General features: G+C 44.7%; 2 protein-coding genes, 1 long non-coding RNA gene and 1 other non-coding gene across 4 annotated transcripts in view; 2 read left to right on the forward strand and 2 right to left on the reverse strand.

The window, feature by feature from the left end:
- LOC137302066 (zona pellucida sperm-binding protein 3-like) overlaps nt 1-11,360 on the forward strand; it is a 113,469-nt gene extending 102,109 nt beyond the window's left edge. Inside the window, exons 7-9 of the mRNA XM_067971756.1 lie at nt 10,788-10,909; nt 10,978-11,112; nt 11,199-11,360. Coding sequence (XP_067827857.1) covers nt 10,788-10,909; nt 10,978-11,112; nt 11,199-11,317 — 376 coding nt within the window. The 3' untranslated portion in view covers nt 11,318-11,360. The remainder of the gene's footprint in view (nt 1-10,787; nt 10,910-10,977; nt 11,113-11,198) is intronic.
- Nucleotides 4,743-4,814, reverse strand: trnad-guc (transfer RNA aspartic acid (anticodon GUC)). Its single transcript has one exon. It is a non-coding gene; the product is annotated as a tRNA-Asp (tRNA).
- A 5,554-nt stretch (nt 11,361-16,914) lies between the features above and the next one.
- On the forward strand, nt 16,915-20,701 carry LOC137302067 (probable G-protein coupled receptor 139). Its single transcript, XM_067971758.1, has 2 exons — nt 16,915-16,984; nt 19,794-20,701. The coding sequence occupies exons 1-2, from the start codon at nt 16,915-16,917 to the stop codon at nt 20,699-20,701; spliced, it is 978 nt and encodes a 325-aa protein (XP_067827859.1).
- Nucleotides 19,419-21,679, reverse strand: LOC137302068 (uncharacterized). The gene is made up of 2 exons (XR_010958413.1): nt 21,589-21,679; nt 19,419-20,071 (listed from the first exon to the last, which is right to left on the reverse strand). It is a non-coding gene; the product is annotated as an uncharacterized lncRNA (long non-coding RNA).
- Between the last annotated feature and the right edge of the window lie 1,787 nt (nt 21,680-23,466).

The raw sequence follows: 23,466 nt of genomic DNA on the forward strand, positions 1-23,466 counted from the left end.
TTTCTGTCTCTCTCTGTTTAGGGCTGGTGAATTCGCCCGGGTCTGTTCACAGCGCGATTCTGCGTTTTATTTCTTCCTCATTATTGTGGTTCTGACATCGAGGTGAGGATTTTAAAATCTGCTCGGAGATCAGTGAAATTAAATCGGAGAAAGTGAAAAAGTCCGAGTCAGTTTTTCACCGTATTTTCTTCATACAATATTGCTGATAAATGAAAGTGAAGCTTCTAAAGGCAGACCTTCCCGTCGGGGAATTGACCCCAGTCTCCAGGGTGATAGACACTGATACTCACCATGATACTAACGAGGAACTGGTGCCGGAAGGGGATGTCCGTTCACCACAGATGCTTCACGTTTCAGTAAATCTGTTTGAACTATTCTTTTGATGACAGTTTGTTTAACTTTCCACGGACCACTGTTGAAAGAAGAATTACCGACCACTTTTCCGTCTCATGTTGGATCATGATGTGGGGAGTGCGGGAGAGAGTGAGACAGAGAAAGACCGACTCAAGAAAACATAGAAAATATGAGGCACATACACAGACAGATGGACACAGACACGCATACACATGGAGTGACTCAGAAATATGGAGAGACAGAACATGGATAATTTGGCTGATTTTTGTTCTATTTCTGTCGTAGATTTCGTGAAATCTCACAGATCAATGAGCATAAAACTCGAGGTGTTCAATGCTGTGGAATTTTAATTCACTTCAGAATTATTAATTCCACAAGAAACCTGTTGAATTTTGAAACGCAGAGATGAACACGTTGATAAATGACGGGATCTGAAGTCTCTCAGATTCGAACCTGTGCGAGGGAAATGAATGAAATTTTAATCTGTCACCTTAACCACGAGTCAGTTAAAATCACAATCGCTCTGCATCCAGTCTCCAAACAGTCTCTGTTCAATAATATTCTGAAAGCGACAATCAGCTGTTTATTTTTCTCTGTAGTTTTTTTTAGGAAGAAGCTCGGCGAAGACATAAAATTAAAAGTTGGCGTCTTATAAATGCTCACCACGATAATAGAGAGAAAGAACGAAAGAAAGACAGAGTCAGTTGTTCGTTGTCTAACAAAGAGAAGGAAATGTAAAAGGTTCTTTCAACAGTGGCCCGTGGAAAATTAAACAAACTGTCATCAAATAAATCGTTGAAGAAATTCACTGACACATGAAGCATTTTTAACACCATCTGGGGTGAGTGTAGAATCAATGCAGTAATTCATCGTTAGTCTAGTGGTGAGTATCCCCCCCTGTCACGCCGGAGACCGGGGTCCAATTCCCCGACGAGGACGTTAAATTTTCGCCGCCTGTCAAAGTTTTTATCTGCAACATTGGATGTGGAAAATGCAGTGTGAAACTGACTCGGAGATTCCCACTTTCCTCAATTTCAATGAACTGATAGTCCAGCGGTTTTAAAATCTGCTCTCCGCGTCACTCTTCACCTCGATCTAAGACTTGCTTCTGTGATGGTGGGGACATCGGGAGGAGGCAGAGATGGATCATCCACTCGGCACTTCTGGCTGAAGATGGTTGCTCACAGTTCAGCCTTGTCTTTTGCACTCACGTGCTGGGCTTTACCATCATTGAGGATGGGGATGTTCACAGAGCCTCCTCCCGTTAGTTGTTTAATTGACCACCACCATTCACAACTGGGTGTGGCAGGACTGCAGAAGATCCGTTGGTTGTGGGATCGCTTAGCTCTGTCTGCAGCATGCTGCTTCTGCTGTTTGGCAAGTCGTCCTGTGTTACTTTCAGGTTATTGGAGGGTGTATGTTTGTGTGTACATGCGGTGTGTCTGTGTGTGAGTGTGTATGTAGCTATGGATGTGTGTGTTTGTGTATGTGTGAATATGTCTGCGTGTGTCTCACTTTTTCTACCCGTTTCTGAGTGTCTCTCTCTTTCTTTCTTTCTGTCACTTTTTCCCTGTTCCCCACATAATTTTTCTCTGGACCTTGACTAACAAAGAGATAGAAAATAAGTCTTCTTTCAACAGTGGTGCGTGGAACGTTAAACAAACTGTCATCAAAGAAGTCGTTAAAATAGATTCACTGAAACATGCATCCTTTTCATTGCTGTATGTGAGATCTTCCGAGTCGGTTTTCTCATCTGCGCCTGTTCCGAGACCTGTCTCTCTCTGTATCTCCGTCTTTTTTCTTTCTGAATGTCTCTCTCTCTCTCTCTGTCGATTGGTCTCTCCCTGTCTCGGGCTGGTGACTCAGACCCGGTCTGTCCACAGTGCGATTCTGCATTTCATTTCTTGCCCATCATTGTGGTTCTGACATCGAGCTGAAGCGTGAGGCAGAGAGCAGATTTTAAAATCACTGTGGAATCAAATTGTGGAAGTGGGAAAGGCCGAGTTAGTTTTTCTTTGTATTTTCAACATCCAACATAAATTAAAGTGAAGCTTCGAAAGCAGCAATAACCTCCTCGTTGGGGAATTGAACCCCGGTCTCCCGCGTGACAGGCGGGGATACTCACCACTATACTAACGAGGAATTGATGCTGGTTGTGATCGTACATTCACCACAGATGCTTCATGTTTTACTGACTCTTTTTGAACTACTATTTGATGACAGTTTGTTTAATTTTCCACGGGCCACTGTTGAAAGACGGAGATGCAGAGAGGGACAGGTCTCGGAACAGGCGCAGATGAGAAAGCAGACTCGGAAGATCTTCTCTTTGTTCGATTATGTCCAGAGTAAAATTATGTGGGGAGCGCGGGAGAGAGTGGGAGAGAAAGAAGGAGAAACAGATGCATTCAGGAAAACATGGAAAATGTGAGACACACACAGACACACGCATGCATCGACAGACAGATACATACACACACAGAAAGACACACCTACACAAAGAAACACACACATACATATGAACATACAGTAACTTAGACATACGGAGAGACAGACCATAGGTAATTTGGACGATTTTTAAAATTCTTTCATGGGATGTGGGCATTGCTGGCAAGGCCAGCAGGTATTGCTCATCCCTAATTGCCCTTGAGAAGGTGGTGGTGAGCCTCCTTCTTCAACCGCTGCAGTCTGTGTGGTGAAGGTTCACCCACAGTGCTGTCAGATGGGGTGTTCCAGGATTTTGACGCAGCGACGATGAACTTCCAAGTCAGGATGGTGTGTGAATTGAAAGGGATGTGCAGGTGGTGTTGTTCCCGTGCACCTGCTGCCCTTTTCCTTCTCGGTGGTCGATGTCGCGGGTACTTTTGTGCTCGGTATGACTCCAGAAACTGGAGAGTTTTCCACTGGAGCGGAAGCTGAACAGATGGTCTCAATCTTAGTGACAGAATAGTCCATGAGCTCCTCGCAATTTTTGTGGTGAGGGTGGAGGAGGCAGGGTGGGGGGGGGGGGGTCCAAGAAGTCGTTTTGTCTCGAGAAGAGATACCGGGGATATCTTTGCATTCCAGGATGATCCTGGAATAATGAGCAGTTTTCTGTCTCTCTCTGTTTTGGGCTGGTGAATTAACCCGGGTCTGTTCACAGAGCGATTCTGCGTTTTATTTCTTCCTCATTATTGTGGTTCTGACATCGAGGTGAAGAGTGAGGCAGAGAACAGATTTTAAAATCTGCTGGAATATCAGTGAAATTAAATCGTGGAAAGTGGAAAAGTCCGAGTCAGTTTTTCACTGTATTTTCCTCATCCGATGTTGCAGGTAAATGAAAGTGAAGCTTCTAAAGGCAGACCTTCCCGTCGGGGAATTGACCCCAGTCTCCAGGGTGATTGACACTGATACTCACCATGATACTAACGAGGAACTGGTGCCGGAAGGGGATGTACGTTCACCACAGATGCTTCACGTTTCAGTGAATCTGTTTGAACTGTTCATTTGATGACAGTTTGTTTAACTTTCCACGGACCACTGTTGAAAGAAAAATTACCGACCACTTTTGCATCACATGTTGGATCATGATGTGGGTAACGCGGGAGAGAGTGAGACAGAAAGAGACAGAGATCTTCTCAGGAAAATATAGAAAATATGAGGCACATACACAGACAGACAGACAGACACAGACACACAGAAACAGACACACATCCACATGGAGTGACTCAGAAATACTGAGAGACAGAATATGGATAATTTGGCTGATTTTTGTTCTATTTCTGTCGTAGATTTCGTGAAATCTTGCAGATCAATTAAAATGAGCATAAAACTTGAGGTGTTAAAAGCCGTGGAATTTTAATTCACTCTGTTTGTGTGTGAGTGTTTATGTTGCTAGGAATGTGTGTGTTTGTGTATGTGTGAATATGACTATGTCTGTCTCACTTGTTATACGGGTTTCTGAGTGTCTCTCTTTCTTTCTTTCTGTCACTTTTTCCCTGCTCACCACATCATTTTCCTCTGGACCTTGACTAACAAAGAGATAGAAAGTAAGTCTTCCTTCAACAGTGGCACGCGGAAAGTTAAACAAATTGTCATCAAAGAAGTAGTTAAAATAGATTCACTGAAACATGCATCATTTTCATTGCTGTATGTGAGATCTTTCATGTCTGCGCCTGTTCCGAGACCTGTCTCTCTCTGTTTTCGGCTGGTGACAGCGCGATTCTGCGTTTTATTTCTTGCCCATCATTGTGGTTCTCACATCGAGCTGAAGCGTGAGGCAGAGAGCAGATTTTTAAAATCGCTGTGAAATCAAATTGGAGAAGTGGGAAAGGCCGAGTCAGTTTTTCATTGTATTTTCAACATCCAATATTGCAGATAAATGAAAGTGAAGCTTCGAAAGCAGCAATAACCTCCTCGTCGGGGAATTGAACCCCGGTCTCCCGCGTGACAGGCGGGGATACTCACCACTATACTAACGAGGAAGTGGTGCAGGCTTTTAACGTACATTCACCACAGATGCTTCACATTTCAGTGAATCTGGTTCGATCAAGGGTTCGATCAAGATGAAATCTCCCTCGACACAGTCACAGAGGATGCAATTTGTGAATTTGACAAGGGTCGTTTCAGTACTGTGGCAGGAGTGGAAGCCTGATTGGAGGGATTCAAACATGGTGTTGTGGGAAAGATGGACACGGAATAAGGAGGCAAAAACACATTGAAGGACTTTGGAGAGGAAAGGGAGGTGGGAGATGGGGCGGTCTTTTGAAAGGACAGAGGGTCAAGGGTGGGTCTTTTGAGAAGGAGGGTGATGACGGCAGATTTGATGAGGAGGGGGCAGTACCTGAGGAGAGGGGACCGTTAACAATGTCAGCAAACATGGGGCCAGGAAAGGAGGTTGTGTATTCAGAAGTTTGGAGGGAATAGGGTCGAGGGAGCAGGAGGTGGGTCTCATGGTCAAGATGAGCTCAGAGAGGGCATGAGGGGAGATAGGAGAGAAACTTGGTGAGCTCGGGGAAGGGAGGGGAACGGCAGAGGCAGCTGAATGGATGGTCTCAATCTTAGTGACAAAGAAGTCCATGAGCTCCTCGCACTTGTTGTTGGAGGTGAGGGTGGAGAGGGGATGGGAGAGGGGTTTAAGAAGATGGTTTGTAGTGAAGAGAATCCGGGGGTTATCTTTACATTCCAGGATGATCCTGGAATAGTGAGCAGTTTTGTCAGAGGAGACAGGACCCGATAGTGCTTTATGTGGTCCAGCCAGATCTGGCGATGAATGGCCAAAGAATAGACAGTTGGGAATTTGAAAGTGCCGTTGTAAGTGACTTGGGGGAGAGTTTTTTCCAGGGATGAACACAGAAGGAAGTGGGTTAGTCCCACTCCCCGGCTCTTTCCCCACAGCCCTGCAATTTTTTCCGGTCAAGTATTTATCCAATTCCCTTTCGAAAGTTACTATTGAACCTGCTTCCACCTCCCTTTCAGGCAGTGCATTCCCGATCATAAAAACTCGCTGCGTAAAAAAATCTCTCCGCATTCCTCCCGCCCGTGGCTTTTTTTCCCATTTATTTTTAATCTGTGTCCTCTGGTTATTAACCCTCCCATCACTGGAAACAGTTTCTCCTTATTTCGTCTGTCAAAACCTTTCATAATTGTGAACACCGACATTAAATCGCCCCTTAACCTTCTGGGTGTTGTCTCAGTGCCCTTGCTGTTGATTCCTCCTTCCATTCCCATGTGGTCTGGTGGTTAGGATTCCTGGTTTTCCTGCAGGTGGCGTGGGTTCAACTCCCGGTGTAGGAATAACAGCCTTTTAATCCCAGCCTCCCAATTTGCCTGCAGTCCGGGCTGTGGCTGCTGCTTCCTCCCTCGCTTCTGAGTCAGTCCCACAATCACACTGAGAAATGAGGCAGACCACAGCTCTTAAAGGGACAGTGCACCAAAAACACAGTCCCACAAGCTGAAGGGAAGCAAGCAACAATCTCCCGACAGGTCACTCAGCAGCTCATGGCCAAGTATTTGTCTACAATCCTTTTAATATTTACTGTAAAGCCCGAGTCTCAGTGAAACACACACAGAACATTCTGGAAACACTGGGAGCTGGAACCCACACCCTTCGAAACGCCAGCCTGACTCCCTGGTGTTACTCTCACACCCGGCAAGTCATGAACCAGATTGTGCCACTCCCAGACTAACTGATGACCACAGCCTCAGCCCTGGATCCCAGTCTGCACCATAACCGCAGCCTGTTTTGCTAACAAGTCTATTATGTGATACTTTATCCTCCCGTAATCTCTCCCTGCATAGAAACTCCCCGACCCATAGAAAGTGGGGTGGGATTCCTGAGTTCATTCTGTGATGTGCATTGGGGGAGTGGGACTGCATGGATTGATCTTCCATAGAGCCGGTAATCACTCGATGGGCCGAATGGACTCCTTCCGTGCTGTAACCTTGCTATGATTCTATGATTCCATATGGGTGGAGAGGGTTACAAGGAAGTGATCGGAGATGGCCTTATCCATGATTGAGACGATGGGAGTAGAGAGGCCACGTGAGATGGCAAGGTCGAGGGGGTGGCCATGAATATGGGTCGGGGAGTTTCTACGCAGGGAGAGATTAAGGGAGGATAAAGTATCACATAATAGACTTGTCAGCAAAATTGAAGCCCATGGGATTAAAGGGACAATGGCAGCGTGGATACAAAATTGGCTAAGGAGCAGTAAACAGAAAGTAGTGGTGAACGGTTGCTTTTCAGACTGGAGGCAAGTATACAGTGGTGTCCCCCAGGGCTCGGTATTAGGACCACTGCTCTTTTTGATATATATTAATGACCGGGACTTGGGTGTACAGGGTATAATTTCAAAGTTCGCAGATGACACGAAACTCAGAAATGTAATAAACAATGTTGAGGATAGTAACAGACTTCAGGAGGACATGGACAGACTGGTGAAATGGGTAGAAACATGGCAGATGAAATTTAATACAGAGAATTGTGAAGCGATACATTTTGGTAGGAAAAATGAGGAGATGTAATGTAAACTAAATGGAACAATTTTAAATGGAGTGGACGAATAGAGAGACCTGGGGGTGTAGTTACACAAATCTTTGAAGGTGGCAGGACAAATTGAGAAGGCTGTTAAAAAAATCAAGTGGGGCCCTTGGCTTTATTAATTGAGGCACAGAATAGAAAGGAAGGAATTGATACAAAATCTTGATAAAACACTGGTTAGGCCTCAGCTGGAGTATTGTGTTCAATTCTGGGCACCAAATATTAGGAAGGATGTCAAGGCCTTAGAGAGGATGCAGAGGAGATTTACTAGAATGGTGCCAGGAATGAGGGACTTCAGTTCTGTGGAGAGACTGGAGAAACTGGGGCTGTTCTCCTTAGAACAGAGAACATAAAGTGGAGATTTGATAGAGGTGCTCAAAATTGTGAAGGGTTTTCAAAGAGTAAAGAAGGAGAAACTTTCCAGTTGCAGAAGGGCAGTTACAGGTCAGATAGGGAGCAAAGCTCCCTCCACACTGTGACATCAAACACTCCCAGGAAAGGTACAGCACGGGATATATGCAGATGTAGCTCCCTCTACACTGTCAAATCAAACACTCACACGGCAGGTACAACATGCGTTAGATACACAGTAATGCTTCCTCGACACTGTGCAGTTTAGATCTCGCCTCAGACTTCAGATAAAAGGTTGGTTTCCTGGACACTCTGCTGGTGTCTCTCTGCATCTCTGCACCCAGTTACACCGCTCTCTACCTCCCTCTGCTGGTGTCTCTCTGTACACAGTTACACCGCTCTCTACCTCCCTCTGCTGGTGTCTCTCTGTATCGCTGTACTAAGTTACACCGCTCTCTACCTCCCTCTGCTGGTGTCTCTCTGTATCTCTGTACTCAGTTGCACCGCTCTCTCCCTCCGTCTTTTTTCTTTTCTTTTTTTCTTATTTTTCGAAAGAAACTTATGAAATAGGACAATGGAAGTGATTGAATGAAAGGAGGATCAGAAAGATATTGAGTTTTTTTCTGAAAGACATCCAATCGTCTCACAACAGCGACTCATTGAATTGGAGTCAGGTGACTGCAGTGTATAAAAGGTGTTGGTTGGTGGGTAAAGGAATAGTTGAGTTGTTTGGTATCATGGGGGATTTTGTAGTGAGAGGTTTGTTCTCGGTGCTGGTGTTAGTTGGAGTGGTTTGTTGCTCTGATATTTGGGAACAGTTTCGAGGCCAGAGATTTCCATGGAGAAGAGTAAAACCCACCCCTGTGCCCCAGAGAGTCCCTCTCCCTGTGCCTCCCTTTGGTTCCCATTTCAGTGTGTCTGAGGGGAGAAGTCTGTCTCCACTGCAGACTGTGATGGTGCAGTGTGGAGAGCAGAACCTGCTGGTGAGGGTAGACATGGATTTATTTGGAACCAGGCACCTGATTAAAGCTACTGACCTGACCCTGGGGACAGCAGGTTGTTGGCCAACTGGGATCCACTCTCAGAACCACACTGTCCTCTTTGACTATGGGCTCCATGAATGTGGCAGCAGATTGCAGGTAATGTGATTCCTCAATTCTTCCTCCAATTTCACTGTGTCGTTTACTGCCCACTCTGAATTCATTAACGTCGGCAGAAACTCCAGCCACTGAGGAGATCCCTGAATGAAATCAGTGTATAAATTCTTGCCCACTGTTAAATATCACCCTGTGTGAAACAACTACTTTATATTGACCTGTTAATCTTAGCTTTATATTTAAAAAGAACTTCAACTTGTCACTGAGGGACTGCATCTTTCTTAAATGGGTCATTACTACTCTCTAACTCTGAGATTCAATTCTATTGACCTTGAACCTTTACCGACATTCCTCCAAACCAGTCTGTTCTTTTGTGCCTCAATTGATTTATCTTTTCCGTGCCTTCTCGTGGATATTCAGGCCTGTTGCCTCAACTTGTGGTCAATGAATGTTCAATGTAGAAGTTCCTGTTGAGACTTCTCTTGAAAAATGAAACAAGTGGAATAATAATTGGGATACAATGTATTAAAGGGGAACTCCACTTTTGGTTATTACTCCTGCCAATCCCCTTGATTCCACGGACACAGATGAGATTTAAGTGATGTTGTTTTGTGCTCCATATCAGGGTTAACTTGAAGCCCCTTAAGGTGAAAGCTCTATTCTACATGGGAAAGAATGCTCATCAAATCTGGCAGTGCCAATCATTTCAGGGTTTCTGACTGCAGGCCTGAAGTCCCCTATGATAGAAAGTGGACTGAGCAGAGTAACAGAGGCTGCTCGAGGCAACTTCAACCAATGGTGGAGCTGCTTCAATCATGTGTCATTGAGGAACAGCTGAAACCCCTCAAACTGCTGCTTAACAGGGCAGGAAAATGACCAGAAATAGCTTTTGTCCAATGAGACCAGCTCTTCATTCCTTAACCTGATGTCTTTCAGATGGCTGGAGATTTCCTGGTCTACACCACCCACCTGAACCACACCCCAAATGCTCATGGATCTGTCATTGTGAGAACGAATGGAGCCATCATTCCAATTGAGTGCCATTATTTTAGGTAAGAAACTTTACTCTGTGGCAAATAAGGTCTACAGCAGGTGCAGTTCTGTGAAGTTGTCCTGAAATTACTCTCCTGTCCTTCCAGGAAGGGCAATGTGAGCAGTGACCCTATCAAGCCCACCTGGATCCCATTCAGCTCGACCAAGTCTGGAGAAGGGCTTCTGTCATTCTCACTGCGTCTTATGAACGGTATGTGATGGGTGGATGGGGAGTGCTTTTCTGCGGTCTCCCACTGGGAGTTACATCCACTGTCTCCAACCCTTGTCCTCTTGTACTTCAGATGATTGGCTTACAGAGCGCACCTCGACTGTCTACTACCTGGGTGACCTCATTCACATTGAGGCCTCTGTTTCAATGACCAACCACATGCCCTTGAAGCTCTACATTGACAGCTGTGCAGCTACATTGAGCCCAGACAAGGATTCCACCCCAAGATACAACATCATTGACTACCATGGGTAAGGAGCTCTCTGCTTTCTCCAGCTGGTTATGTCTCAATGGGTTCACTGAATTCACTTTGTCCCTTTTTTAATCTATCTTCAGTTGCCTCCTGGACAGCAAAGCTGAGGACTCCTTTTCAACCTTTGTGTTGCCAAGAGGTGAACGTGAGCTGGACAAACTCCAGTTTGACCTGGATGCGTTCCGCTTCTTTGGAGATGACCGTTCCTTGGTAAGAGGAAGCCAAACATTGGGGTTCCCCATGTTGGGAGGAGGTCACTAAATAACAACTTGTATTGAATGTGTCCCTCAGATTTTCATCACCTGTCACCTGAAAGTTGCTGCAGTGGATCGGAGCGATTCCATGAACAAAGCTTGTACTTTCCAGAATATGTAAGTTCCTTCTCTCGCTCAGGGATGTGTTGTATTGAAGGGTGATGGACAACCTGGTTGATAAACGGATTCTCTGGTTTAGCTGGACCCCATTGGAAGAATCCAACAATGACGTGTGTGCCTGTTGTCATCTGGGTAACTGCAGTGCCACGAGGGAATTCCGACTTGATTCCAGAGGAAGGAGGGATCTTATATCTGGACCTGGTAGGTCATTGATCCCCTTGTTGTTGGTCACCCTTTACCCTCTCTAACTGGAATGTTTGATATTGCAGAGAGTGATGCTGAATTGAAGTGGGAGGGTGAGGCCTTACTTGGACCCCTGGTCATTCTGGATCCTGATGTGACAGACCTGGCAATTGAGCCCCTTAATGAGGTTGAGCAAAGGATGCAGCAGAGGTCTCCGGGTGGTGAGTTGGCTGACTGCTAGTTTCCATTTTCCCCTCAGTATTTCCTTCACTCACTCTGACCTTTGGTTTCTTGTTCTATTTTTTAGGTGTGGAGTCTGAGGTGGTCCTGATTTTGGCCCTGACTGTGACCGCTGGCTCTCTGATCTCTGCTTCTTTGATCGCCTTGTTCCTGTACAGGAAACACAAGCAAACCCAGTTCAACTAGTTATCAAATGACCAATAAAGCAGTGACTACTTGTATCTTCTAATGGCTGGTTGCTCATTTTTCATTATCTGGCTCCAATCAGCATGCAATGAGTGCTCAATACTGTTCGTAACACTCTGCACTCCTCCACAGTTCCTCCTGTTAGTGAAATGGGTTTTAATGGGTCCATGTAAGTAGTGGCAGAATGTCTGGTAATAGTGTATCCAGGCCCAGTCCAGGGATGGCTGCAGCAATGGGTGAAGGCTTGCCAGGCCCTCATTGTGCAGGTAAATGAGCTCTGAAGGAACAGTGGGACTGGCCTGAGGGACTGGTGGCAGCTGGTTGACGGCCCAATCTCTCCCTTGGTGCTCCGCATCCATTGATCACTCGAATCCCCACACGGGCTCCAAACTCCAGTTAAACTCTCCCTTTTGGAGCTAATTGTCCAAACACCAATCAGATTGAGAGTCGGTGGACTTGGAACTCTCTTCCAAGATTGAAGATCCCTGCCCCTGATGTAAAGATTCTTGTTTAGTGGGGGTGGGGCTCCAGGTAGATTTCAAATGCTCAGTGTAAAGGTTAATGTACACAGGGGGCAATGATGTGCCTATTGGGTACAGGCACAGTGAGAGGGCGAGGGATGGGGAGCCCAGAGGTTGTGACTTAACTCTGTTGGATTTGAATTTCACCTGTCTTGTGAGCAGACAGAAGTTTCTCATCTTCAGCTTCCCCTCACGACAGGCCCTGAAGATTTTATTGCAATTTGAAAATAGGATGAACTATTTACATTATTATCATTCACTGTATTTGAAGAGTGATCATAGGAACAGGAGAAGGTCATTTCGCCCCTCGATCCTGGTCCACCATTCAAAGAGATCATGGTTGATCCATGACATAACTCCATATACCTGCCTTCGTCATATCCCTTACCTTTTGGGTCACAATTTTAATCTGAGATAATAGATTTAACAATTGAGCTAGCATCAACTGCCATTTGGGGAAGAGTGTTCCTAACTTCTCCCACTCTTTGCGTGTCGAAGTGTCTCTTCACTTCACTCCTGAAAGTCCTAATTCTAACTTTAAGGTTATGTCCCCTGGTCGCTAAACTGGCTGTGGTTTTCATAACTTTACACTGAATTGGGTACAATCCATGTCTGGGCCACCCTTGCCTTATGAAATACTGAAATTTGTTCATAAAATGTTCTTCCGATTAATGAGAATGTTTAACTTTACAAAGCTGGGTTTCTTTTTGGTAAATCAGACATTCAGGGGGTCCATTAAACAGGATGGGAGCTGTTAGCAGCAAACACCCTCGCTTCAGACAACATTCTTTGGCAGGTGGAAACCACGCCTCCATTTAAATCAAATCATGGTAATATTTTACTTAAGCTATAATCACTGAAGTTTAGTGTTTAAACATAGCAGGAGATCCAGGCTTGTTCTGTTAAAGTAGAATAACAAGTTAGTGGGAACTTTTAACAATAGCAATTCATTTCTGCTCACTGTACACACTGAAGGTGAATTTTCTTCCAGTGGAAACTGCAGTCAGACGGCCCCTCCTCACTTTCACTCTGAGCTTCCTCACACTATTGACAAATAGTGTTCGGAAACTTTAAACCCAATCGATAACAATACATTCAAGTGTAGTGTAGGTCCATCCTACCCTCTTCTGACTGTTTGATTTACATGTAAATATTTCAGGGAGATTTTACAAACTGGATATACTGGGCAAGAGAACTACTTTGGGCTATTTTACAATGTTGCAAAAAATACGATGTAGAAATGCTTCATGAATTCATTCTCAATGAAGCTTAGGATCTTACAGGACAGAAACAGGTGACTTTCCTCTTGCTCCTCGTCCACTTTAATGTTCCTCTGTTCCAAGGTCCCTGTACACGACCCAAAGCTGGGGTGAAATATGAGCTGTGAGGAGGATACAAAGAGGTTCCAATATGATTTATATAAGTTGGGTGAGTGGGCAAAAACATGACAGATGCAGTATAACGTGGTTAAATGTGAAGTTATTCACTTTGGTTGTAAAATCAGATTATTATCTGAATGGTGATAGATTGGGAAAAGGGGAGGTGCAACGAAACCTGGGTGTCTTTGTACACCAGTCGCTGAAAGCGAGCATTCAGGTGCAGCAAGCAGTTAGGAAGGCGAATGGTATGTTGGCCTTCATTGCAAGAGGATTTGAGTATAGGAGCAGGGATGTCTTACTGCAGTTATGCAGGGCCTTGGTGAGACAACATCTGGAGTATTGTGTGCAGTTTTAGTCTCCTTATCTGAGGAATGAAGTCCTTGCCAGGAGGAAGTGCAACAAAGTTTTACTGGACTGATTCCTGGGATGGCAGGACTGACTTATGAGGAGAGATTGGGTTGACTCGACCTGCATTCACTCGAGTTTAGAATAATGAGAGGTGATCTCAGTGAAACATATAAAATTCGAACAGGACTGGACAGACCAGATGCAGGGAGGATGTTCCCAATGGCTGAGGAGCCCAAAACCAGGGGTCACAGTCTCAGGACAAATCCAATCCAGCCAATTACTGCCCCATTAGTCTACTCTCAATCATCAGCAAAGTGATGGAAGGTGTCGTCGACAGTGCTATCAAGCGGTACTTACTCACCAATAACCTGCTCATCAATGCTCAGTTTGGGTTCCGCCAGGACCACTCGGCTCCAGACCTCATTGCAGCCTTGGTCCAAACATGGACAAAAGAGCTGAATTCCTGAGGTGAGGTGAGAATAACTGCACTTGACATTAAGGCAGCATTTGACCGAGTGTGGCACCAAGGATCCCTAGTAAAATTGAAGTCAATGGGAATCGGGGAAAACTCTCCAGTGGCTGGAGTCATACCGAGAACAAAGGAAGATGGTAGTGGTTGTTGTAGACAAATCATTTCAGCCCCAGGACATTGCTGCAGGAGTTCCTCAGGGCAGTGTCCTAGGCCCAACCATTTTCAGCTGCTTCATCAATGACCTTCCCTCTATCATAAGGTCAGAAATGGGGATGTTCGCTGATGATTGCACAGTGTTCAGTTCCATTCGCAACCCCTCAAATAATGAAGCAGTCCGAGCCCGCACGCAGCAAGACCTGGACAACATCCAGTCTAGGGCTGATAAGTGGCAAGTAACACTCGTGCCAGACAAGTGCCAGGCAATGACCATCACCAATAAGAGAGAGTCTAACCACCTCCCCTTGCCATTCAACGTCATTACCATCACCGAAGCCCCACCATCAACATCCTGGGAGTCACCATTGACCAGAAACTTAACTGGACCAGCCATACAAATACTGTGGCTACAAGAGCAGGTCAGAGGCTGGGTATTCTGCGGCGAGTGACTCACGTTCTGACTCCCAAAACCTTTCCACCATCTACAAGGCACCAATCAGGAGTGTGATGGAATACCCTCCACTTGCCTGGATGAGTGCAGCTCCAAAAACACTCAATAAGCTCGACACCATCCAGGACAAAGCAGCCCGCTTGATTGGCACCCCATCCACCACCCTGAACATTCACTCCCTTCACCAGCGGTGCACAGTGGCTGCAGTGTGCACCATCCACAGGATGCACTGCAGCAACTCGCCAAGGCTTCTTTGACAGCACCTCCCAAACCCGAGACCTCTACCACCTAGAAGGACAAGGGCAGCAGGCACATGGGAACAACACCACCTGCACGTTCCCTTCCAAGTCACACACCATCCCGACTTGGAAATATATCGACGTTCCTACATTGTCGCTGGGTCAAAATCCTGGAACTCCCTTCCTAACAGCACTGTGGGAGAACCTTCACCACACGGACTGCAGCGGTTCAAGAAGGCGGCTCACCACCACCTTCTCAAGGGCAATTAGGGATGGGCAATAAATGCCGGCCTCGCCAGCGACGCCCACATCCGATGACCGAACAAAAAAAAACTGACCTTGACCATTTCCATTGTAAGGCAAGACAGCTATGGACAATGACTCAGGAAAAGCAGCAGGGATGGTGATAAGAACACAATGCGGGCAGGCAGCTCGATGTATGAGGAGCAATCAGTGGTCACTTGGCCTCTGTGACAAACCATTTTGCAGAGGGTTTTGTGACAAGATGAGTTAAGCTGACCACTTAAATTCTGTTTTAAAAAAATTTTCTTTCGGAGGATTTTGTGACCGGATGGGTCAAGCTGGCAACATTATATTTTGTGGTCAAATAACCTCATAAATCTAGAAGAGTTTTATGAATAAGAACGCCGTATATGTTGTGAGGCTCCTACCACGGAGCTTTCAAAACCCAACATCTTTTGAGCTCAGGGGAGAGGACGGTGCAGAGCAATTAGCGAAGTTCACCCAGCTGTCAGAAGACTACAACCTCTGTCCAGAGATCGACCAAGCTGTAAAAAGACTTCGAAACTGTCAGAAGACTTGAGAGGATTACACCGCCAACTTAATTACAAACTCTGCCCAGAGACCAAACGGTGTGATATTGTTTTAATATCTGTATGATAAGTGACTTCACTCTATTATTACTGTCTTATAATATTGGATACTTTCACATGTTTGATTTGACTATTAAAAAAGAAGACATTGATTACCATTTGGCGTCACATCCGAATCTGTTCGAATGACTGAGCACTAATTTATAAAATTATGTCTCCTCGTTCTTCATTCCGCCATCAGAGGAAATTGATTCTCAATCTAATCTATCAAATAATTTTAACATTTTAAACACCTCAATTAGATCGCCCCTCAAACTTCTATATCAACGCAATACAAGCCACGTTTATGCAACCTGCCCTCATAACTTAACCCTCTCAGCCCGGGTATCATTATGGTGAATCTGCATTGCACCACCTCCAAGGCCAACACATCCTTCCGAGGATGTGGTGCCCAAAACTGAATGCAGTACTCCAGATGGGGTCTGACCAAAGCTCCATACAGCCTGTGAAAGTAGCCGGGAGGGGAATAGAAATGGTGGTGAGGATACGCGTTGGTGGCGGGGCTGAACACGATGGCTTCAGTCTTCGCAATGTTAAACTGAAGGAAATTGGGGCTCATCCAAGATTGGATGTCGGACAAGTATCCTGACCACACACAGGTAGTGGAGGTAGAGTTAATGCACATGGCTCGGGCTGAATTGGGCACGTTGCACACTGAATGTAACCGTGCTGAACTGGACCTGTCCACATCATACGCAGAGATGTGGGTTAAATGGGGTGTCCGACCAGGATCGAGAAATTGGCTGCGTTTTCCGGTTGCAGAAGGAGAGTGTCTCTGATCAGTTATACCTTGTGCTGAGATCTGTTAATTCAGCATTAAGAGGTGTTTAAACCCGGGGTCTTCCTCGTGTACAAGGCTCACCCTCACCAATGGCAGCTGCCTGTCAAGCTTTTCATTATCTTTTCTGAAGAAATGTAATCGGGATCATACTGTGGTTTCTCGGTATTTCACTTTAGAGCTGTGTCAGATCCAATTTCATCAAAACAAAAACACGAGCCTGGCAACGGCTGCACTAATCTGTTTGTATCAATTACTGTAATTAATATAAAAGACCAAAGCACCGAATTGTCTCCCTGGAGGCTGACATCAGGTATAACTGTGTCAACCCTTGAATGTAGAGCAGAGCTTCTGATAGAAATGCACGGTTCACCTAAAGGACTGTTATTTGCCATTTATTATCCCATCCTTGCAGCTATCAGTGTTCCAGGTAAAGTATTGTAGTTAGTTATTAGTTATGGAAATCGTTGTTTAACTGTATCACTGCTCTAGTTTACTGGTATCGTTTCTCCCTTTTAATTGTATCGTTTCTCCCCTTTAATGATATAATTTCTCCACTTTACCGGTATAATTTCTTCTCTTTAACAGTATAATTTCTCTCCTTTAACTGTATAATTTCTCCCCTTTACCAATATTTCTCCCCTATAATAGTGCAATCTCTCCCCTTTAAATGTATAAATTCGCCGCTTTTACTATCACTTCTCCCCTGTGACTGTGTAATTTCTCCCCTTCAACAGTATAAATATCTGCCTTTTATGTGTCACCTTTAATTATATCATTTCTGCTCTTTACCGGTGTAATTTATCCCTTTAATGGTATCATTTCTCCCCTTCAATGGTATAATTTCTCTCCTTAAACGGTATCATTTCTCTGCTTTAACTGTATCGTTTCTCCCCTTTAACTGTGCGCTTCTCGGCTTTACCAGTACCACTACCTGATGTGTTATTGGCCCTGTTACTGGAGGAGTGCAGAGATCTCGGAGGATTGTAGGGCTGGAGGAGGCTACAGAGATTGGGAGGAGCGAGGCTGAGTATTTGAGTACAAGGATAAGAATTTTAAAATTGAGGTGTTGTCGGAAAGGGAGCCAATGTAGATCATCGAACTCAAGGGTGATGGGTGAACAGGACTTGTTGCGAGTTATGATACCAGCTGCAAAGTTTTGGATGCGCTCAAGTTTACGGAGGGTGCAAGGCAGGAGGCCAGCCAGGAGAGCATTGGAATAGTCGAGTTTAGAGGTCACAACAGCATGGATGAAGGTTTCAGCAGCAGATGAGCTAAGGCAGGGGCAGAGACCAGTAGTTACGGAGGTGGAAGGTGGTGACCTTGGTGGTGGAGAGGATATGGGTCCGAAACTGCACTCAGAGTCAAATAGGACGCCAAGATTGTGAACAGTCTGGTTCGTCCTCAGAAAATGGCCAGGAACAGGGATGGAGTCGATGGCGAGGGAATGGAGTTTGTGGCTGAAAGGAAGACAATGTTTTCATCTGTTATCACGGTGTACATGTAGGTCTATTGTGTTATTGTAAGTGAATTGTCACACTGTTCTCACCGTGTAGATGTAGTTCTATTGTGTTATGAACATTATTACTGTGGGTGAATTATCCCACTGTTATTCCGGTGTATATGTAGTTATGTTGTGTTTATTGGTGCTGCACTGTGGAAGGTGTACTCTGTTATATCAGAGAATATATTGTATTGCTGCCGTTGTGTTGTGAGTGGTATTATCACGTTATTATAAGATATGTAGGAAATTATTTTGTTCCTTGCTGCAGACTGACTGGTGGTGGGGTTCGGTTCTACAGACGCTCTCAACCCTCGGGTACCGTGACCATTCCTTTTTACTCAGGGCATTTCCACTCTAATTGTGAAGTTGCCCCTGAAGATATATCGGAGCCTCTACAGATGAATAAGAAGTGGAACCGCTGGCGATCCGCTAAACAGCAACATCAGGGTGAAAATTCTTTGCGTTTGATGCCAGCATTCCAGGCACCAATACAGGATGGTTCACTGATAGTTACGGTTTCATTAATTAAAGCAAATTAAATCAAAAATATGTAATACTGATTGGATGTATTAATAATTCAACCAATTACAGACGGAACTGTATAATCGTGAAGCTACTGGTTGAATTTAATCTCTGGATTTATTCATTACTGACTGGGTTTATTAAATGATTCATTTACTTGTCTTCGTTTTGATAATTATTTACAGCACGGAATAATTTCAACAAGTTCTTTATCGATTGAGATTATTCAGTGATTAAATAATTCCCGACTGAATTTAATAACTGACTTGATTGAAGGGACATTATTGGGCAGCCAATTATTGACAAAAATATAAACAATGTAACAAGTGTCCGTTTTATGAATGAATCTGGATTTGCTCCAAACTTAGACCGCGCTGTGTTTGTGCTTCCAACAGTGAATAATTCGACAGCTTGGATTGTAGGTAATTGGTAGAAGGGCTAGACTGGAGCTGAGGAGAAATTATTTTCACCCAGAGGGTGGTGGGAGTCTGGAACTCAGTGCCTGAAAGGGTGGGAGAGGCAGAAACCCTCGACTCATTTAAAAAGTCCTTGGATGTGTACTTGAAGTGCTGTAACCTACAGGGCTACAGACCGAGTGCTGGAAAGGGGGATAAAGCTGGATAGCTCTTTTTCAGTCGTCACGGACATGATGGGCCGAATGGCCTCCTTCTGTGCCGTAACTTTCTATGATTCTATGAATTCATCGGATGAGAGCGATTTGGGCTCCGACAGGACATGGTCGGTTTTAAATGCAAGTTTTTTGTACTTTATTGGTTGTTTCCAGTTTCATTGTCAATTCTTTTATTATTGATTCTCTTAAAAAATCTTCTGTAATACGTTTATTTTCCTGTCACCTAATCTTCGCATTTATTATGAACCATTTTACTGATTCTTTAAGATTTGTTTCTTTTCTTGTCTATTTGACGTTCCCGCATTGGTTTTAATGGGTTTCTTGTTCCCATTATGTTTTATTATATTCATTTACATTCTGAAGTCTTTGGCCTGTCTGATTTCAATGCGGATGATTATTTTAGCACAGATACAGGTGTCCAGAGGGTAAGGATCGGTTTTCAACTCAGGATCAAGTGTCAAAGCTATAAGTTTCACACAGAATCCTGTCAATTGGATTATTTTGCTGGGAGTCGGATCATTAACGCTCCTGTTCTCTCTCACACACGTACACATGCTCTGTCTCTCTCCTTCTCTCTTACAGCTAACTTGGCGGTGATTGTGATCCTGTCCCGAGGAAGGTGCGGTCTCTCCAGATGTATCACTTCCTACCTGGTGTCCATGGCGGTGACGGATCTCCTGGTCATTATCACGGCTGTGATATTAAACCGCATTGTTGGTATTTATTTCCCATTCAGTTTCCTGTCCATCACTCCGGTCTGTTCTCTCAGTTTTGTGTTAATTTATGCAATCAGAGACAGTTCTGTCTGGGTAACGGTCGTGTTCACCTTTGATCGATTTGTAGCCATTTGCTGCCAGAAGCTGAAAACAAAATATTGCACCGAGAAAACGGCGGCTGTGGTTATCGGAACGGTCTGTGTCCTGAGCTGTTTAAAAAATACATTCTGGTATTTTATATATGAACCTTTGTATACAATTAACAACATACCCTGGTTCTGCAACATCAAGTTAATATTTTACACCTCACCCGCATGGGCTGCATTTGACTGGATTCACCGCATTTTAACCCCTTGTCTCCCATTCATTGTGATTTTATTGCTCAATGCTCAGACCGTCAGACACATTTTAGCGGCCATTAGAATCCGCAGAAGACTCCAGGTCCGCAGCAACGTTGAGAATCAGAGTGACCCAGAGATGGAGAACCGGAGGAAATCCATCGTTTTGCTCTTCTGTATCTCGGGCAGTCTCATCCTGTTATGGTTGTTGTTTCTTATAACTTTCCTCTATGTGCGAATTGCGAACGTTAGTTATTTCTCAGGTTCCAATTTCGATGATTCAAATTTTATTCTGGAGGAAAGCGGATTTATGCTTCAGCTTTTGAGTTCCTGCCTAAACCCGTTTATTTATGCAGGGACCCAGAGTAAATTCAGAGACGAGTTAAAGAATATGGTGAAATATCCACTGACTCTAATTGTTAAATTATTTAAATAATGAAAATAGTAAAATCCAGCCTCAATTGCTCCTTCTATTCCATCCTATACACCTCTCGTTCCTCTCACACACTGCCTGCCCTCTCAGATACACAGTCACTCACTCTGAGATCCTTTCCCACTGTAAATTTACGAAAGTATAAGGAAAACTACATCATTGCACAATTCAGTGTTGTTTCCTGTTCTGTTAGTTTCCAGTTCTCTTGTCGGTGCTGACTCAGGCCTGGTGCATTCCCACCAGCCCCGAGGGCCCTCGAGTATCTCCACATTCATGTGGGAGACAGAGTCCGAGCTCTGTTCTGTTGTTGGATATCAAGTTTAACTGTTTAATGACGGGACTTCAATATCCCCCCTGGGAATGGTTTGGATTTTGAGGATAGTATACTCTCTGAAATGGCAACACACACTGTGCCCACCCATTGTTCTCCACTCACTGGGCACCGCCCCACAGCCACACTCGTGTGTCCATAAACATAAGAATTGCTGGATGGAAAAAAGACCAAGGTCCATCCAGCTCGCCTTCCACTATCCGGTTAGTCACATGATACAACGACAATGGGGTTGTTGACTAATCGTTGCAATCAATCTCTATCAATGAATCCACAACAGACCCAGACACGAGGCCAGGAATCCCCCAGTCATCGAGAGCATTGGGAACCATAGGCCCAAAGGCACCTGTTCCTCCCAAACATGTGACACTTACCACATGTCATGTCTCAAATTACTCAGATACTGAAATGAGAAATGTTATTTTCTGTAAGATTCTATCTAATTTGCATTTGAATGATTCAATATGAACTGCTTTCACCACCTCCCTGGGGAACCTGTTCTATAGAGTGACCACTTGCTCACTGAAATATTCTTTATGGAGCTTAGTTTTGAATTTACCTGGCTTCAAGTGCAGGCCGTCTCCTCTGGTTCTACTCTTCTGGACATGGTGAAATATTTTGTCACAGTCTACATTATCCAGTCGATTTAGAAACCTAAAAACAGCAATAGTATCACCTCTAAACATTCCCGTTTCCAGTGAGAACATGCCCAATTTACATAATCACTCAACATAATTCAATCCTTCCACCCGCTCAATCATTCTGATTGCTCTCTTCTCTATCCTCTCAATAGCTGCATTATGCTTTTTGTACTGTGGTGACCAGAACTGTACACAGCATTGTAAGTGCGGTTGCACCTATAATTTTACAGTAGCAGGATTCCCAAACTATTTCGGCTCAATATTGACCTTTAAATGCATCTCAGCATCTGATTTGCTTTACTCACTGCCGCCGAGCATTGATGCGACAGCTTCAATTTATTATCAATCTACTCCCCCCGATCTTTTTCATTGCCATGGACATTATTTTCTTTCCAGTTAAGTAATGGATTCCCCCAGTGATCTACGCTTGGCCCCCTCCTATTCTTCATTTACATGCTGCCCTTCGCCAACATCATCCTAAAACACGACATCAGATTCTACATGTACACTGATGACACACAGCTCCACCTCACCATCACCTCTCTCCACCCCTCCACTGCCTCTGAGTTGTCATATTGCTTGTCCATCATCGAGCAGTGGATGAGGAGAAAATTCCTCCAATTAATTATTGGGAAGACCGAATCCATTATCTTCAGTCCCTGTCACAAACTCCGTTTCCTCCCCACCAAATCCATCTCTCTCCGTGGCCACTCTCTGAGGATGAACGAGACTGTTAGCAACCCAGGCGTCCTATTTGACCCTAAGCTGACCTTCTGACCACATATCTTCTCCATCACCAAGACCGCCTGTTTCCACCTCCTGTAAAATTGTCCGTCTCCGCCCCTGCCTCAGCTCATCTGCTATTAAATCCTCATCCATACCTTAGTTATATCTGGGCTCCACTATTCCAATGCTATCACTGCTGTCCTTCCAGCTTCCACCCTCCGTAATTTTGAGCTCATCCAAAACTCTGCTGCCCACATCCTAACTCGCACCAACTCCCATTCACTCATCACCCCTGTGCTCGCTGTCCTACATCGGCTCCTGGTCCGGCAACACCTCGAATTAAAAATTCTCACCTTTATGTTCAAATCCCTCCATGGCCTCGCCCCTTCCTATCTTTAGCCCTACAGCCCACCAAGAACTCTGCGTTCATCCAACTCTGGTCTCGTGTGCAGCCCGATTTCCATTGCACCACAATTGGTGGCCGTGGCTTCAGTTGTCTCAGCCCTAAGCTCTGGAACTTCCTCCCTAAACCTCTCCACTTCTCTCTCCTCCCATCTAACACGCTTCGTAAAACCTACCTCTTTGACCAAGTTTTTGGTCACCTGTCCTAATATCTCATTATGTAGCTCGGTGTCAAATTTTGTCTGATAACCATCACATGAAGCATTTTATTGTGTTAAAGGTGATCTATAAATGGACGTTGTTTTTATTGTTGTTGCAATAGTTCATTCCTGGTTTTTTTTGTCCCCGTGTGAAGCACTTTGCATTCCTCTACATTAAATTTCATCTGCTACCTGTCTGTCCGATGCCCAAGTATTTAAATCCTCCTGTAGCTTATCCTGTTCAGTTTTGCAGTCTACCATCTTCATCAGCTTTGCATCATCTGTAAATTTACGCTTAGTTCCAGATCACTTATGAAGATATTAAACAAAAGAGGTCCAAAACAGATCACTGTGGAACCCCACTGGTAACATTCTTGCAAGCTGATGACAATCCCTCTACCACTGCCCTCTGGATTCTATCGGTGAACAAATTACACACCCACTGAAAAACATTTCCACTCATTTCCG

The sequence above is a fragment of the Heptranchias perlo genome, chromosome 35, assembly GCF_035084215.1.
Source record: "Heptranchias perlo isolate sHepPer1 chromosome 35, sHepPer1.hap1, whole genome shotgun sequence".
Lineage (NCBI taxonomy): Eukaryota > Metazoa > Chordata > Chondrichthyes > Hexanchiformes > Hexanchidae > Heptranchias > Heptranchias perlo.

Excerpts from the sequence above, each read along its gene's own strand:
- LOC137302067 (XM_067971758.1), top strand. The coding sequence starts at position 16,915 with ATGCACGGTTCACCTAAAGGACTGTTATTTGCCATTTATTATCCCATC. Across the intron at positions 16,985-19,793 it reads TGCAGCTATCAGTGTTCCAG|CTAACTTGGCGGTGATTGTG; the intron begins GTAAAGTATTGT and ends TCTCTCTTACAG.